This window comes from Cuculus canorus, chromosome 2, assembly GCF_017976375.1.
Source record: "Cuculus canorus isolate bCucCan1 chromosome 2, bCucCan1.pri, whole genome shotgun sequence".
NCBI lineage: Eukaryota > Metazoa > Chordata > Aves > Cuculiformes > Cuculidae > Cuculus > Cuculus canorus.
Genome location: NC_071402.1, coordinates 14,946,672 through 14,961,671, shown reverse-complemented (window position 1 = coordinate 14,961,671; position 15,000 = coordinate 14,946,672). Strand labels below are relative to the sequence as shown.

The window sequence follows — 15,000 nt, the reverse complement described above, 5'->3', positions numbered from 1 at the left end:
AGACTTCTGTAAACTACTTACTGGAATTTTGAAACTAACTTAAAGTTGTTCTGAGCAGAGAATTTAAGAAAGTTAGAAATTATGCAGTGAAGACTGAGAGTCTTCTACAGCACTGTTAATTAATGAGTGCAGATCGTTTAGGGTTTTGGCCATGATGTAAAATGTTTTCATTCCAGCTAGTTGTGTGGGAAAGATGTGAATAATTTGTTCACTACAGAAATGTTTTCTTAATCCCTGATTTTTCAAAAGCCTCTAGAGAAGCTTTGTGGCATAGAATACTTTGATTCTCTTGAATGATTTGCTTTGAGCTATAGCTGAGCGAGTCTGAATTTGAGGCGGTTTGCTCCAGGTTGCTTGGATTTCTGCCAGTTAATATGAGAAAGTATGATTATGAAACCTTTGCTTTGTAGTATGTTACTGTCATGTGAGTCTCTCTCATAATACTTAGAGGACTTGGATATCTAATGGAAATGTCAAGCCAAAATCAAGATACTGGATAATAAAGCAGACAAAATGTTTTTGCATGAAGGCTACAAGGTCTGCCGATGACTTATACCGTACTGATGTATTGCACTTCATAGAAAAGAATCATAGAATCATTAAGGTTGGAAAAGACCTCTGTCTGACCATCAGCCGAACACCACTATGTCTACTAAACCATGTCCCAAAGTGCCATTTTTTTTGAACGCCTCCAGGGATAGCAACTCCACCACTTCCTGGGCAGCCTGTTCCAGTGCTTCCAAAAGAAACCAGAAAACCGGTGAAAAGCTGTAGGTAGATTGTTGTGTGGAAAACAGTGAACCATTCTCTTTCTGACATACTAGGCTGCTGTTACTGTTGTGTCCAATAGAACTCTGTACTCCTAGCTCCTTGCCCCTCCAGCAGGTGCTCTGACTAGGTTCTCTGGAATAATTAGCAGCTTTGCACAGTAGATGTTGAAGTATAGTGACTGCAGACCCAACAGAAGGAAAAAAGAGATTTTTTTGAGAGGCTGGTGAATTAAAGGATTTTTCATTTGTTTTCTGTGTTTGAGCTTAAACAGGGGCTTGATTAGAGTTTTGGCTGACAGTTCTTCTAAATGACCATCTGGCTAGATTCAGTATCTTGTCTTTCCTGGAAGTTTTTCCCAGATGCTTTTTCAGTGGTGATTGTGCAGAGACTGTTTATGTGAATAAAACTTGAAGCAATGTGTAAGTTTCAGATACTTAGACACTGAAAGCCTTGCTTTCATCTCTTCTCTCCTTTAGACATAATTGGGATGTACTTTTACAAGGTATGATAGAATCTGGCAGCCACCTCTTTCTATCTGTGTTGCTATGGTTTATTCTGTTGAAATATTTTCAAATATATTCATGTAATTTAGTTGCAGAGAGTTACTAGCTGGAATTCAAAGATCACAGGAGACAAGTGGTTAGTTATGACACCTGAGAAAGGTGACTGTTAGGCGAGGCAACAACTTGAAGCTAAAGGGAAACAATTCACTGATTATAGTGCTGGATTGAAAGAACTGAGGTCAGTTCCTGATTCCTCTCAGTTCATTCTGCTACTCGGATGCCCCATTGTGGAATGGGGTTGTAATTGCCTCAGTTTATTGATAAATTATTTGGAGCATTGACCTCTAAACTGTTTGAAATGTCTAAAAGCTCCTATAATAATGGTAACTCAGTCAGTGTTAGTTAGTGGAACTTAAATTTTCACTTCAACAAAGATTTAATTTTCCTTAGATTTTGTGTGCCGTGGGCTTAGCTGCAAGACATGCTGGTTTTGTCTTCTGATGTCAAGACATTTATTTCTGACTTCTGGAAGTATAATTTAACCTGATTGTAACTATTTAAAGTAGATGTGCATTTTTGTTTTCCTTACAGTGAAAACGCATTTCTTTTGACACCAGAGCTTACTCCTCGGAAACTCAGAGGTTTGCCATTTGAAAAAGCAGCTGGATGCTATTATCATGGACTTGAGTAAGTTTCCTGGCTTCTTTTCCCAAAATTATTTTTCAGCTTCTGGCCAAGACATAATTAGAAACATTTTCAGCAACATGAACATTAATTATGGAAAACTCTATGAATCCTGTTCCTTCATTGGAACAACTTTGCACGTTCCACCTCTCCCTTTCTTACCTTTATTTTATTCAGTGTTGTAACTTGCAACGCTCCTGCCTTGATAGTAAGGTAAAACCATTTAGGTTTCTTTTGTATTGCTGTAGCTCTTCTCAGTGTCTCTGAAAATTCTACTTCAGAATTAGAAGTGGCAAAGGGCATTGGGTTCATTAGTACATATAAAGTCCCCGGAGCAGCACATGAGAGAGCTACATGCAAAGTTTCTATAATACTTTAATATTACATTATAGGCACTTTCATGTTAATAGTCATGAGGTTTATGAGATCTGCTGTGAAGCTACCTGTATGTTCCAGGAGCCTGAAAACACCAGCAGGAAAGTGTTAGTGATATGAATTTTCAAAAGGATCGACATGGATAGGACTGTATTTAGTCCAGGCAAGCCCACATTAGTTATTTGTCAAAGCTTGGCAAACACCATATGATGTAGCTGTATATAATATTTATATTTGAAATAATATAAATTATTTATTATATTTAGAAAAATATAAATGTTGTCATTCAGGAGAAGAGGAAAAGGACATTCACAAATCCTGTAGTAGATAATTCAGCATAATTCTTCTGTGTAGACAGACTTTTAGTCTTAACACAATCTGTATTAAGAAATGCAGTAAATGCCAGGTGCAGGCAGTTTGGTCTTCATGCAAATTTCTGCTGCCTCCTAAAAATTGCATTTGCAGATTATCAGACTGATGATACTGCTGGTATTTTTTTTTTTTTCTTAACAGCTACCCAAGTAAGTTTGGCTAAGCCTATGTTTAATATTTGGTAGTTTTAGCCATATTCTCTAGGGAAGTGAAGCAATCATTCTATCTATTCAGCTCTCTGTTTCTTCTCTTTTCCTAAGGGGTAACTCCTGAGCTAGTTAGCCTTTCTAGATTTGTAACAAAAAGCACAGAGGCACAGCTGGATAGATAGAAGAAATGCAGACTTGTCCTCCCAGGTGTAGCAAGGAAGCACTTGGCCATTGTCTGTTGGCATCTGGTAGCTTGCTGACCTGCCAACCTCAGCAGGGGAGTGTGTGGGGGGTTTCAAATTAGGCACAGCACAGCCTCTTCTTATAGCAAAATACGACAGGGAGAGGCCACAGGGAGGCCTGGATGTTGTGGAGAGGAGGGAGACCCTGGCATATTAATGTTAGAAGGGGGATGTGCTAGCAATAAGGGAGGAAAAGAGTAGAATGAGATAGAAACTAGTGTGAAAGGGAGAAACCTATAGTTGTATGACCAGAATATATTGTAGCAAAAGTATCCTATGGTCTTTTGGAGCTGATGTCTTTTGTACCATGCAGTTGTGATTTCGGTTTCCATCTGCATAGCTGCTGTATTTATATTTGGAAGTAAAGTCTTGTCAACAAAACCAGGAGTAGCAATTATGATTAAATCAAATTTCTGGTGTAATGAACCTGTGCCAAACACTCAAATCCTGTGTTGCAAAGAGAAAGTAATTGCCGTTAAAGTACAGTGAGTAAACTGACATTTAACTTCTAAAGATAAAAATGTTTTTATCTTTGTAGGGGGCGTGATTACTCAGGGGACTGAGAATATAAATAAGGAAAATTAAATACCTTGAAATTTGTAAGTTAAGAGAACTTACTCTTATCAGATAATGAATTTATTTCTAGTGGAAAGTCTTACTCAGCTGTAGAAATGGATTCACTGGTCTGTTATTAGAAAAGCGAATTTCTCCGTGAATATGAAAATACTCTGAAGAAAGTGGAAAAATCGGTCTAGCAATTTAATGTGACTGTGTTAAGAGATAAAAGTAAAGAACGTGTCTAGAATTCCTAAGAGTAGGAAGCTTTGCTAAGTAGTTTAGAGGGTGGACTGAGAGAGAGTTCACATTGTTCGGAATGCTTGTTAAGAAAATGGTGGAATAGTATTGGATAGTACTGTTGTCTTTCCCTCAGTAGACATAATGTAAGTTACTGGGCAATGAAACCTTAGTCTCTTGCAAGGAATCCTGGAAATAACAAGCGAAAGGTTAGTTAGGATGCAGTTTGTGTTGGTTTTATCTCATGAGTATGTTTCACTGAGTTAGCACTGTTTGTTCTTTTTCAGCTCCATCATATTTAATACAGTTTATTCTTCTAATTTGGTTTATTAAACCAGTTGTTCTTTGTAATGAATATGGCACTGGGAACCTTGTGTTTGGACACTGATGTATTTTTAGCATTTTAAAAGTATGAATTTCTCCCATAGCAGTGCTTATCTCAGACAAAGCTAAAGGTTACATTTCCCAAGACTGCAGTTAACAAAAAATCTATACTAATAGTGTAACACTGGTCATACAATCTCTTCCTCATACTTACACTCAATTAATACAGTCTCACAGCAACTTAGTTTCTGGCACAACTTGGCTCTTCTGAAAATTGTGTCGGTATCATTTAATTTTGGGATTCCTGAAGTATCCATAACTTCAGGAGGTACCTGAAGTACCCATAACTTCCTGAAGTACCCATAACTTGCAAATCATGTATATTGTACTTTGGGATGTTTTCTTCGGGTATATCCTGTGTGATTCTCTTACAGTATATGCGCTGAAGAAATCTTGGGTTGGTTAGTTGTTTGGTTTGGTTGGGGTTTTTTGATTAGGAAAGTTGCATTCTCCCAGGAAGAAACAGAGGCATTTTGTATGATCAGATAATCATATTACAGTGAATAATTTTATATATAATAACATGATATTTTCTAAGTCTCAAAGTTTTGGTGGATGCTTGCAGCGTCTGAGGTCTGAAGATACTGTATCCATTATGGTATGCTGGGTTCATTATGTATTTGGGTTCAGAGTGATCCTCATCGCTGTTTTATTGGGGTGCCACACTGGTCAGCATGTTAACAGGGATAACATCCATTAAGTATGAACTGAATATGAAAACCAGTAAAATCTAAAATAGAGAGACTGATGATACCAGGGTAACATAGAGATGACTATAAGGAGCAAAAAAATCCAGTCAGTGTCCTAATCCATCACTTACTCAAGGAAAAAATTCTGCTAATGTCCATGGAAATCTTATTTGTAAGACCCCAAGCAAAAGACTTACAAATAGCATACAATTCTGCTTCCTTATTGGAGTTATGTTTAAATACAGCTAGATCCATCAGGCGTGTCTTAATTTACTGGGCTGTTTTAAAGCATCTGTCAGAAAAATAGACGAGTCAAAACAAAAAAAAGGGTTGCAGATTATAGGATAGCCAAAAGTAAGTTCTTGTTTTTATCTGGTTGTAATACAGTGGAGATTTTCTCTCACAGATTTCTCACCAATTTCAATTTTAGATATTGCCTGGATAATAGAAGAGCCTTAGAGAGAGATGTGGGATATGCTGAACTTCAAACTCGTCTTATTCGCTATGAAACTCAGACTACTTGCACCAAAGAGTGCTGCCCTGTGCCAGTTGTCTTGAGCCCTCTTCCGTCTCCCGCAGTTCTGTCAGAGCCTGGGAGTGTTCCTGATGGAGAGGCTTTGCAAAATGAGTTCAAAACAGAGGTATCGAGGCTAAAACGCAGATCAAAAGACTTGGACTGCTTTTATCCCAAGAAAAGGTAATACACTGAATAAAATAAATCTTTAGCATGAAATATTTCAATAGTCTCTTGTGAAATGCATTGACTTTAATCTCAAAATGTTTTTAGTGAAGCTATCTAGACAAGCGTTCTAGTTGTTTAATACTTTTCTGTAGGTTCATTTTTTTGTCAAGTGTGACCTCTCACTGGTAGCGTTAGATTAATCAAACCCATGCAGCTCAGGCACCTGCTATTTAATAGATTTGGGGTTATATCTTCCAAAGTCTCAAATGCCTTTGAAAAGATGACAGATAGCCTCATCCAGAACTGAAACTGTCAGTGCTGTTTCTGTGCAAATAAACAACTAAAGGTTTAGAAAGCCAAGCACAGTACAAACAGAATAATTGAATTCCTAATCCAAAGAACTGCTGGTGTAAGATGACCTACCAAAATTCAATTATTGTCAGCCATGTTTATTAAAGTCTTTTCTGAAAGTCTAGTTTTTGAGACTTCTCTTTGTAACTTATCCTCACTCTGAAGATGCAAATTGTTTGCATCAATAAAAAATAACTGTTATACCATAACACTACTTCTGAATTTACTTTTTATTGTAATAACTTCTCTTCTTCCTTATGATGTAATCACAGTAAGCCTCTAAAAGAGTAATGGTTTTAGGAATATCCATACCTTTTGCAGCTTCATGAATAGTTAGAAAAGAAGATGAGATAGTACTAAGCACTTCATTTGAAGTTTCAGAATTACTAGCACACTTACAGTTGAAGGATCAAGATTTACAATGTTCTGATTGAATTGTAACATCCTGCTTCCCATAATTATAGATGAGTTGTGACATTCCTGTAGGGCCAAAAGAAATTGGGGAGTTTTGTTGTTCTTCGACTGGAGTCCAGGAAACTTGGTTCTTCCTAGCTGTCTAGGGACCGTATGCAAAACAACTACTCCTTCCAAATAGTTTCATTTCATAGTTATCTCATTTGTTCAGTTAATTTCCAGACTTTTTACATCAGAGATGCAACGGATGCATGTATCTTCCAATACAAAGACGATTGAATAATAGAATCCTGTCTGCAGTTTTCAGAAGCTATAAGCAAGAATGTACAGTACTTAATACTTTTAGCCACAATCTCTATAGCAGAAACAAAGGTACAGAAAGATTCAGTATAAAATCTAAAAGTTCTTTTTATCTTCTTTTTTTTCTTTCCAGGCTAACCAAATCTGAGAGTACAGATTCTCTCCTCTCTCAGGCAAGTGGAAGTAGTGGGAGTCACTACACAGCTGCTGTAACAAGGAGGCGCTCTGAAAGATCAGTTTCTTCAGCTTCGATTCTATTGAAACAGCCTGGTCAGCCCTACAAAGTAACCACTAAGGTCGGCTCAGGAAGTCACATTAATGCAACTGCCTCTGAGACTTCAAAGCCAGCTAAGGAATCAAGATCTCAGAAACATACAAGGGTAAAGGTTTACATTGTTTGGTTGGTGAAAAAAATCTCTGCTTAACTTCTTTCCATGTGATCTGACTTTTTTTTTCATTTTTTATTACTAAATTTCATTCTGTTCACTTGTGTAAGTGAATCCTGAAGGCACTGAGGAGAGTGTAGCAAGCAAGCAAGGAGTGAGAAAGTATGAAGTAAGGAGTATTGTATCATGCCCAGGGAATTAAGGCTGAGAGAAAACAACTATGAATAAAAAAGTTGGGAATGGATATCAATGAATAGGAGGTACGAAATGCGAAAGATTAATATTAAACCTGAAAGCCCCAAAGAAATATCTGTGCTGGACGTGTTAAAGCCATTGTGGAAGAACGGACCATGCTGAGAATAAAAAGACATTTCAATATTTGGACAATTCCATGAACTAAGATAAAATCTAAATGTTTTTAACGCAATATTCTTTAATTAATAGCTGTATAGATTAAGAATGCAACTTTTAAAATACGTTACTCAAAACTGGTTTTGGGCTGGTGATACTAATTTTAAATTAGTCCCAGGCTGCTAGAGAGGACACTGCGTTGATGTCCTCCTGTGCCAAAGGCAAGTTAGGATGACCTAAGTAAGTGGAAATTAGTGTAACTCATACAGACCTACAGCAAAGTTTAAACATCTCTGATATAAAGAATGTCAGAGTAAATTTTCTAATCTGACTTTAGTGTCTGATTGATTTTAATTATTTTTTTAATATAGCTTTGTCAAACATGAGAATATCAATATAAAGAAAACTAACATATATGTATGTGTTGTAGTGTTTTGGAGAAGAGAAAAGCCAAGCCATTATTTCTTCTTTTTCTCCAAGCCCCATATGTATAATCACTGTTTCTTTACATTGCTTTTACATGTAAGCATTTCCTTAATTTTTGAGGTGAAGGGAACGGAAATTGATTGGTAAATAGCTGCCCAATTTTGGTCAGTGGATTGATGATGGCATTTGGCCGATGGATTAAAGATAGAAGCAAGATCAAAAAAGATCAAGTGTGCTATTTTTTTTTTCTCTTGGACAACTTTTCATGCCTATAACTGGGATGAACTTTTGAGTGTGTTTCTGTTTCCAAGATGCTGAAGGAGGTGGTTGCCAAGACTCTTCAAAACCATGGGATTGCAGAAGATCACAAATGCTTTGCGTCATGCAGCCAGCGTCTATTTGAGATATCAAAGTTCTACTTAAAGGTAACTAGAAGACATGCTCTTATAGTTCTTAGTTACATGAATCCATTCCTGAATCAAAGTTGAAATGGACTGTGTGATATTCAGACTTGATTAAGCTAGTATTTCCTAGTGGTCTGTTAGTAGTGTGTGTGGATAGACCTTTGGAATTGTCAAATGCTGGAGGTAGTTTTACAGTATATTTTGGTGATTGGTTATTTGTTTTTAAACCTTATAAAGAAGTAGTCTTTTATGTAAGAAAACATGTTAAGGCAGTGGTCTGTTAGGTAAGGTCATGCTTATACTATATCGCTTCCGTAGCTGTTGTAGCTATCTCTCGGCCATAGCTGCGACAGCCCAGCTCCTCCCTTGATTTAAGGCTGTTGGCTCAATGGGTAACTTACACAGCTGACCCAGAAATTCTAGTTCCCTGACATGCTCATGGAAGTCCTTGTAATCGCATTGTAAATACGCACAGCTGTCTAACACGTACTGGCTTGGCAGCACCGCGTAGAATTGCATCAACCTCATTTTTAGGAGGAGATGTGAATTCTTTACATAATACCTAGGAGACTTTGTGAGTCAATGTTTGAGCCGGTGTTCCTTAGTCTGGGCACAAAATCAAGTTAAATTACAGCCCACGGTGTTTAAAAGCTATTGCTCACAAGCTGAGCTGTGGTTTCTATTCATTTGCGTGCCTTCAGCCTTCCATTTATGCTAAATGAAGTTGCAATTGAAGAGGGCTGAATGCATATATAGACAATCAGAACATCATGCTGATAAGCACCAACTTCTTAAATAATTAGAACACAGTCTTACAGTCATATTCTGTAAGCACTCCCAAAATCTCCCAGAAATGTGCCCTGAAGGAAGAACTTCAAAGGCAGAAGGAGCTGTGTGTAGGGATGAGTGAGTAGGGCAAATCAGATGGGTACATGTTTCCACTCCAAATAGAAGAGCAAAACGAAGAGGACTGCAATGATCCTGTCCTTCAGAAAGTGTGTAGCAGGGTTGTTCTACTGAACTGTCCTATAGCCTCAAGCATGAAGGAGCCCTTTGTTGTGCCGTGTGCTTCAGAAGCGTGATATCATAGATAATGTTTTCATTTGGAGACAAGTAGTAAATGAATTTTCTTAGTTTTCCTTTCTCTTAAGCAAAGCAAGCACATAACTTTACCTAAAGAGAGTAGATTAGCTTGGGCTGAATGGACTACAAAAGAGACAAACTATTCCAGATTTTTCTTTTCTTGCACTGATTTTCTTTCTCCATGTCCTCTTCTCTATTCTTTGACAGAATTCTGTATTTGCAATCTAAGTGCGCTGTTGATTTCCGTGTTCTTGTTGAAATAAGATTTCAGTCAAGACTGTAAAACTTCAAATATCTTTTAAGAAAAAAATACATTTCTGGAAATATGAGAAAGGTTAGGAAAAGTGTGGCTCAATCACACACCTGAATACTAGGTTTGGATTGCTTCAGGGAAATCTGTGGCCCATTGGAATGGTTTTAGATTATTTCTTTTTTCTTAAAAAGCAAATCCAAATACATCTGTTGTTCTGAACAAGGTAATAAAAGGTAACACTACCTTTGGATGTTAGGCCTCTTATAATCCAAATGAGAGTGATGCGTTTGCTATTCTTTGTGGTTTTGTGTTTCATGTTTAGGATCTTAAAACTTCTAGAGGACTTCTTGATGAAATGAAGAAAACAGCAAATAACAATGCTAAACAGGTAAGATCATTCGTTTATTTGATTCTGCAACTAGCTGAGGCTAAATCTGGTGGCAGCAGCGTGGCCGTAAAGTGGTTTAGTCCACAACTTTGAGAGGTGAAGAGACACATTCCTTTGGCTGTTGGTCTTGTTTCACTCTCTCATCTCGCAAAAGCTTTCTTACCATCAGTAGTGCCATAGCAAAATTTCCAGTGGTATATATCCAGGATTTAGGTGGTATTTTAGTTACAGCTGCCAATATGATGTGCTGCAATGAGAAATGGAAATTAAGATGATAAATGTTTCCACCTCACTGGAAAAAAAGAGATAATATATCTTTATTTGAGAGGAGCCTGGGACATTAGGGAATTTTTTCCTTGTATTGAAGGAAATAACATTTCTTTTCAAAGGTTAGGAAGCAATCAAGGGATATATAACAGGAAATAAATTTCTTAAAAGAAGCAATGAAAGTTAGTAATTTTAAGCTTGGGAATAACTAAGCACAAGGGATACCAGATGAGCTTATTTGTGTGTAATGTTGGACTTAATTTGCTCTGTGCAACTGTTCTCATGACAGGAGTAAATACTTCTGTGCTCTAGAAATCTATTAACTCTTTGATTTAAATTCTGAAAAACATGCTGAAGTGAGTCCATGGTATTTTTTTTTAAAGTATTGTGCATATTTACAGTACAGTTTTTAAGATCATAAATTAGATGGAATTATTTGGACTGAGATAGTTAAATAAGAAAAGCTGAACTCTGAAGGAAAACTGCTTGATCCCTACAGAATTGATTCTAGGAAAGCACTGTTTATTGTGTTCTATCTGTACTGTGTTCCCTCGTAAACTGCTTCCTACAGATCGTAAGGTTTCAAAAATAACATTGGTTTTTGATCCTTGATGTTGAACCGAGATGTTGTGCTGACACACTGTTTCTCACAACCATCTGGGGAGGCCAGTGGGTAGTTTTATGTAAGTTTGTTGTTGGCAAAAGAGGTGTTAAAATTGAGCATCTCTTAAGCCGTCCACCTTTCCCTGTGTTAGAGAATACTTTGAAATTACCTTATGAAAAATATAATTGCCCAGGACTAGTCAGTTGTCTGCTCAACTGTCCTGTCTGGGAAACAGCAGTAATGATGGGGGCAGATACAGCAGTGTACAAATTATTCTTCAGTCTTTCTTTTGCAGCTTTAGGGATTTTTTTTGTGCTGGAGTCACTGGCTGTTTAGCATTGGATGTGCACCTTGTTGCTACTACATAGAGAGATTGAGAGTGAAGTAGCTTAATTCAGGGAATGTATGCCTTTTTCTAAAGACAAGGCATTCTCCAAAATGAAATACAATTAATGGGTAACACTATATCCTCTCAGTTTATTAACGTCTCTTTCTTCTTTTGAATGGATTACTTTTAAATCCTGCTTAGTAAAGACCACACAGATGGTGATAAAGAATTGATAAAATATGTGAGATGTTTTTATGTTGCTTTCAAGAGCTGGAGTTGGGTAAATTGTTTTTCTCATTTATTTTCCCAGGTGATTGAATGGGTTTTGGAGAAGACTGGCAAGTAGAGGAACTGAATGGATGCTCTCCACACACTCCTAGAAACTGTGGAGACAGAGCACTTGCAATGTTAGGAAAAGCATTGTAGTGCCTAACACATGCACATACATAACCTGCAGGCTGGAAGGACTTTGGTCAGTGTAATTATGTAAACTGTTCTCAGGCACAGTTGTTGTCTGGAAACATTTTATACTGAAAGTTTTAATTTTTTAACGCATTCAAATGAAAAAAGGTTTTATTGTTTTATTTTATATGCATATTTATTAATGTTTTATTGTTTAAAGGAGTGTGGATGACTTGGTTTGATAAAACTTTGTATATTTTTCAACCAGTATATTTGGTTTTTATGTGAATAAAAACCTCACTAGATTCAATTTTAATAGCAAAGGTACTTTTTCTTTTTTGTGTGAAGATCTCTATTTATTACTGTTTGCTGTTGTATAAACAGCTATTTACAGCATCAACCGTTGACACTTCATAGAATAATTAAGAACACTTCCTATTCTGCAGGTGAAAGCGAACATAATTAGAATCTAAGTCACAATTATCTGTGTTGTAGTGTAAGAAAAAAAAATCTTATCTTTTGAAACATGATGCAAGGTCCCATTAAAGCAAGATTCATTGTTTTACAAGCTGATTTCCAATATAATTTCATGCATACTCTTTGTAACACTCCTTAAAAACAGTTTATGAGTTCCATGATTTCTTTGCGTGGGGGAGGAGATAATCAAAATGATAGCAGTAACGATGATTGTGAGAGCTGTGAAAGAGCTGGCGTAGTGTGATGGGATGAAATATGATAGAAAGAACAATTTCTGCCTGAGATGCAACCAGTGTAAAATACTAAGTTTTTGGCCTCAGTTTGCTGAAGTCTCAGGCATATACCTGGCTTTTACTAGTGTCCTTATTCAAGGTGATATTATGTTGAGATGAGGAATTTATACTCCAACAAATAGCTTTCAGTGAAAGAATTTCATCCTTCATATAAACTAACATCATTAAAATTGATAAAGATGCAGTGTTATTGTTTGCTGTATTAGCCTGGAAAGAAAAATGAATTAAGCAATACTAATATAAATGAAATCTAATATTAGGAAGAAGTAATTGAACTAAACCATGTTTTAGTTAGACTTAATACTGTAAAATCTACTCATTCTCTAAAGATCCTTCCTGATTTTGTTTCATTATTCTTTGCCTAATTCTATTTTGTGTAAAGTGAAACCCTAAGGAGTTTTTTTTTCTGTCTAACAGGATCTTGCATTTAACTCTTCTGTTCTAATGTGTATTGTTCTGAACTCTACGAGACCTTTTATATGTGGGTGTGCGCTCGTGTTCACTGAACTCTGAGCAGCAGCAGGAAAGCTATGAGCTGCTTTACCGTGACAGTGCCATCCTGCAGCCGGATTACACTTGTGTGTAAAATTCACATTCATAGTGTCCAGCTTAATAACTTACAGAGTCTTGCTGATCTGGTGAAAGAGGAAACACAGTGAAGGTGGATAATTAAGTAATTATTAAGTGCATGCATAAAATTGCTCCAAGGTATTAAGTGCTGTGCATGGCTCACGTTTCTTTGCATTCAAGACAGACATTGTCTTTAAAATAATTTAACATTTACACTTCTAATGAGTTAAGTTTAAAATACTTGGCCCATAAAACAAGTTAATCCAGATATTAATCTTCCTTAACATCCAATATTGAATACTACAAAAAAGAGAGGTTATTATCTTCAGCCTGAATGCTGATACTATTATCCAAATACTGAAGCAAGCCGCTGAAAATGGCATTTTTTACTTAATTTGGATTTTTTTTGGTACTTGTATTTACAAAAAAAAAAAAAAAGTGTAGTTAATAAATTACACACAAGCTGATAAGCTAAAGTACAGCATCTACATTTCATAAAATACTTGAGGCTAGCTGCCATGAACAAAGAAAATCCCTTTCAGGAAAGTAATTAATGCTGTTTAACTGGGTTTCTTGATCTGTGTGTATCTGTAAAGGGCTTCCACAAAAAGGCACTTTTAAAAAATATTTTTTATTGTTTCTCATTCCTCTGTCTGGTGTCTGTAGTGGGCCCTGGTGGCCTTAGATGCCAACTACCTTACTTCATGAGCAATTAGAGCCCAATGGTTATTGTTTTAATTAATTCTGTAGACTCAAAGGCTGGCCTGAAATAATCAGCAGGAAATCAGTTAGGGAAGCATAAGCATTTTGATCTATTGTTTGTTTGCATCATTCCCAGCACAGAACATCATTCCCATTGCTGTCTCATTTGCACTTTGTTACTATGTTTGCTCTATAGAGTAAGTTATAGCTAGTTTATTATCATGGCTTAGTAATGCTGTGCCCCATTTCAGTTCTGATAATTGTCCATATGCATCCTCTTAACCTAATAAAACACGTAAAATAATTTGACCTAATCTATAGTAACAGCACTAAACCAGATTGCCTGAACATCTGTCGTAGTTCAAAAATACCACACTAGGAGTTCCCACAGCTCAGCAAAAGTGTAGTAACTTACGTGACACACAAGGTAACTCTGCTTCTGAACTTCAAATTTTTTCTTGCTTGTGGACGATGAACCCTCAATGCGGTCTGCCCTGTGCATACCTTACTGTAGAAGGTTTGTGTGCTTGCTTTCATGCTTTTGCTTAGAAGTAATATTCACCAATATATGTGTATGGTCTACACAGAATCCATGGCATGTGCTTACACAGGACTGGTGTAAGACAACACTGATGTGGTCATGATTACTTGGTGATATGATTGCTTCTACCATTACAGCAATTGCGTGAGTAATTCTCTGGGCTACCACAGAACTTGGTACAGATACTTCTCTAAATTCAGACTCTCCAGTTCTCCCCTGGGAGCTGTTTTCTAATGCCTCAAATTATTTACGCAAGCACGGAAATTCTAATGCATGAAGCAAACTGAAAAGCTAATCCTATGTGGAAAAAAAGTAGCTGATATGTTCACAAGAGGCTGTAGTCTTTGTTATTTAAATATTTAATGTTTTTTCCCTTAAGCTTTTAAATTAAACTTTTGCCCTGGTTAATGTTGGGGTTCACTTTCATTAATCAGGCTGGCAGTTTCTTGACATTTTGCTATATAATTAATATTACTCTTTAAAATCATAAAGTCACTATTAAATTAAAAAGTTTCCATTTTAGATGCAATTCCCAATTACTTAATAATAATAGTGTATGTAGTGTGTATATATATAGTAATATAGGTAAACGGTATACTGCAGTAATAGTGTGTGTGTGTGTGTACATATATATAGTAAGTACCCGCAGTAAACAGCTGCCAGTAAAAACCTGCCAGTTTGACTCAGGAAACAGAGACAAACTCGCAGATCAGTGACAGTAGAACAATCCGGAGTGTGTTTGTTTAGGCTCTATTTCCACTGAAATCAAAGAAGCTCCAATTAACTTTTAAACAAGGGGAATGGAACATTGAGA

The 15,000-nt window shown here is 36.6% G+C and overlaps 1 protein-coding gene across 7 annotated transcripts in view; it reads left to right on the top strand.

Moving 5' to 3' along the window:
• Window positions 1-15,000, top strand: part of MTBP (MDM2 binding protein) — a 34,715-nt gene that overhangs the window by 18,236 nt on the left and 1,479 nt on the right. For 2 of the 7 annotated variants that reach the window (XM_054059419.1, XM_054059422.1), the window contains exons 18-23: window positions 1,866-1,961; window positions 5,395-5,661; window positions 6,845-7,091; window positions 8,186-8,299; window positions 9,937-10,002; window positions 11,512-12,773. In XM_054059419.1, coding sequence (XP_053915394.1) covers window positions 1,866-1,961; window positions 5,395-5,661; window positions 6,845-7,091; window positions 8,186-8,299; window positions 9,937-10,002; window positions 11,512-11,547 — 826 coding nt within the window. In that variant the 3' untranslated portion in view covers window positions 11,548-12,773. The other 5 variants (XM_054059421.1, XM_054059417.1, XR_008448684.1 and 2 more) reach the window with 4 other exon arrangements.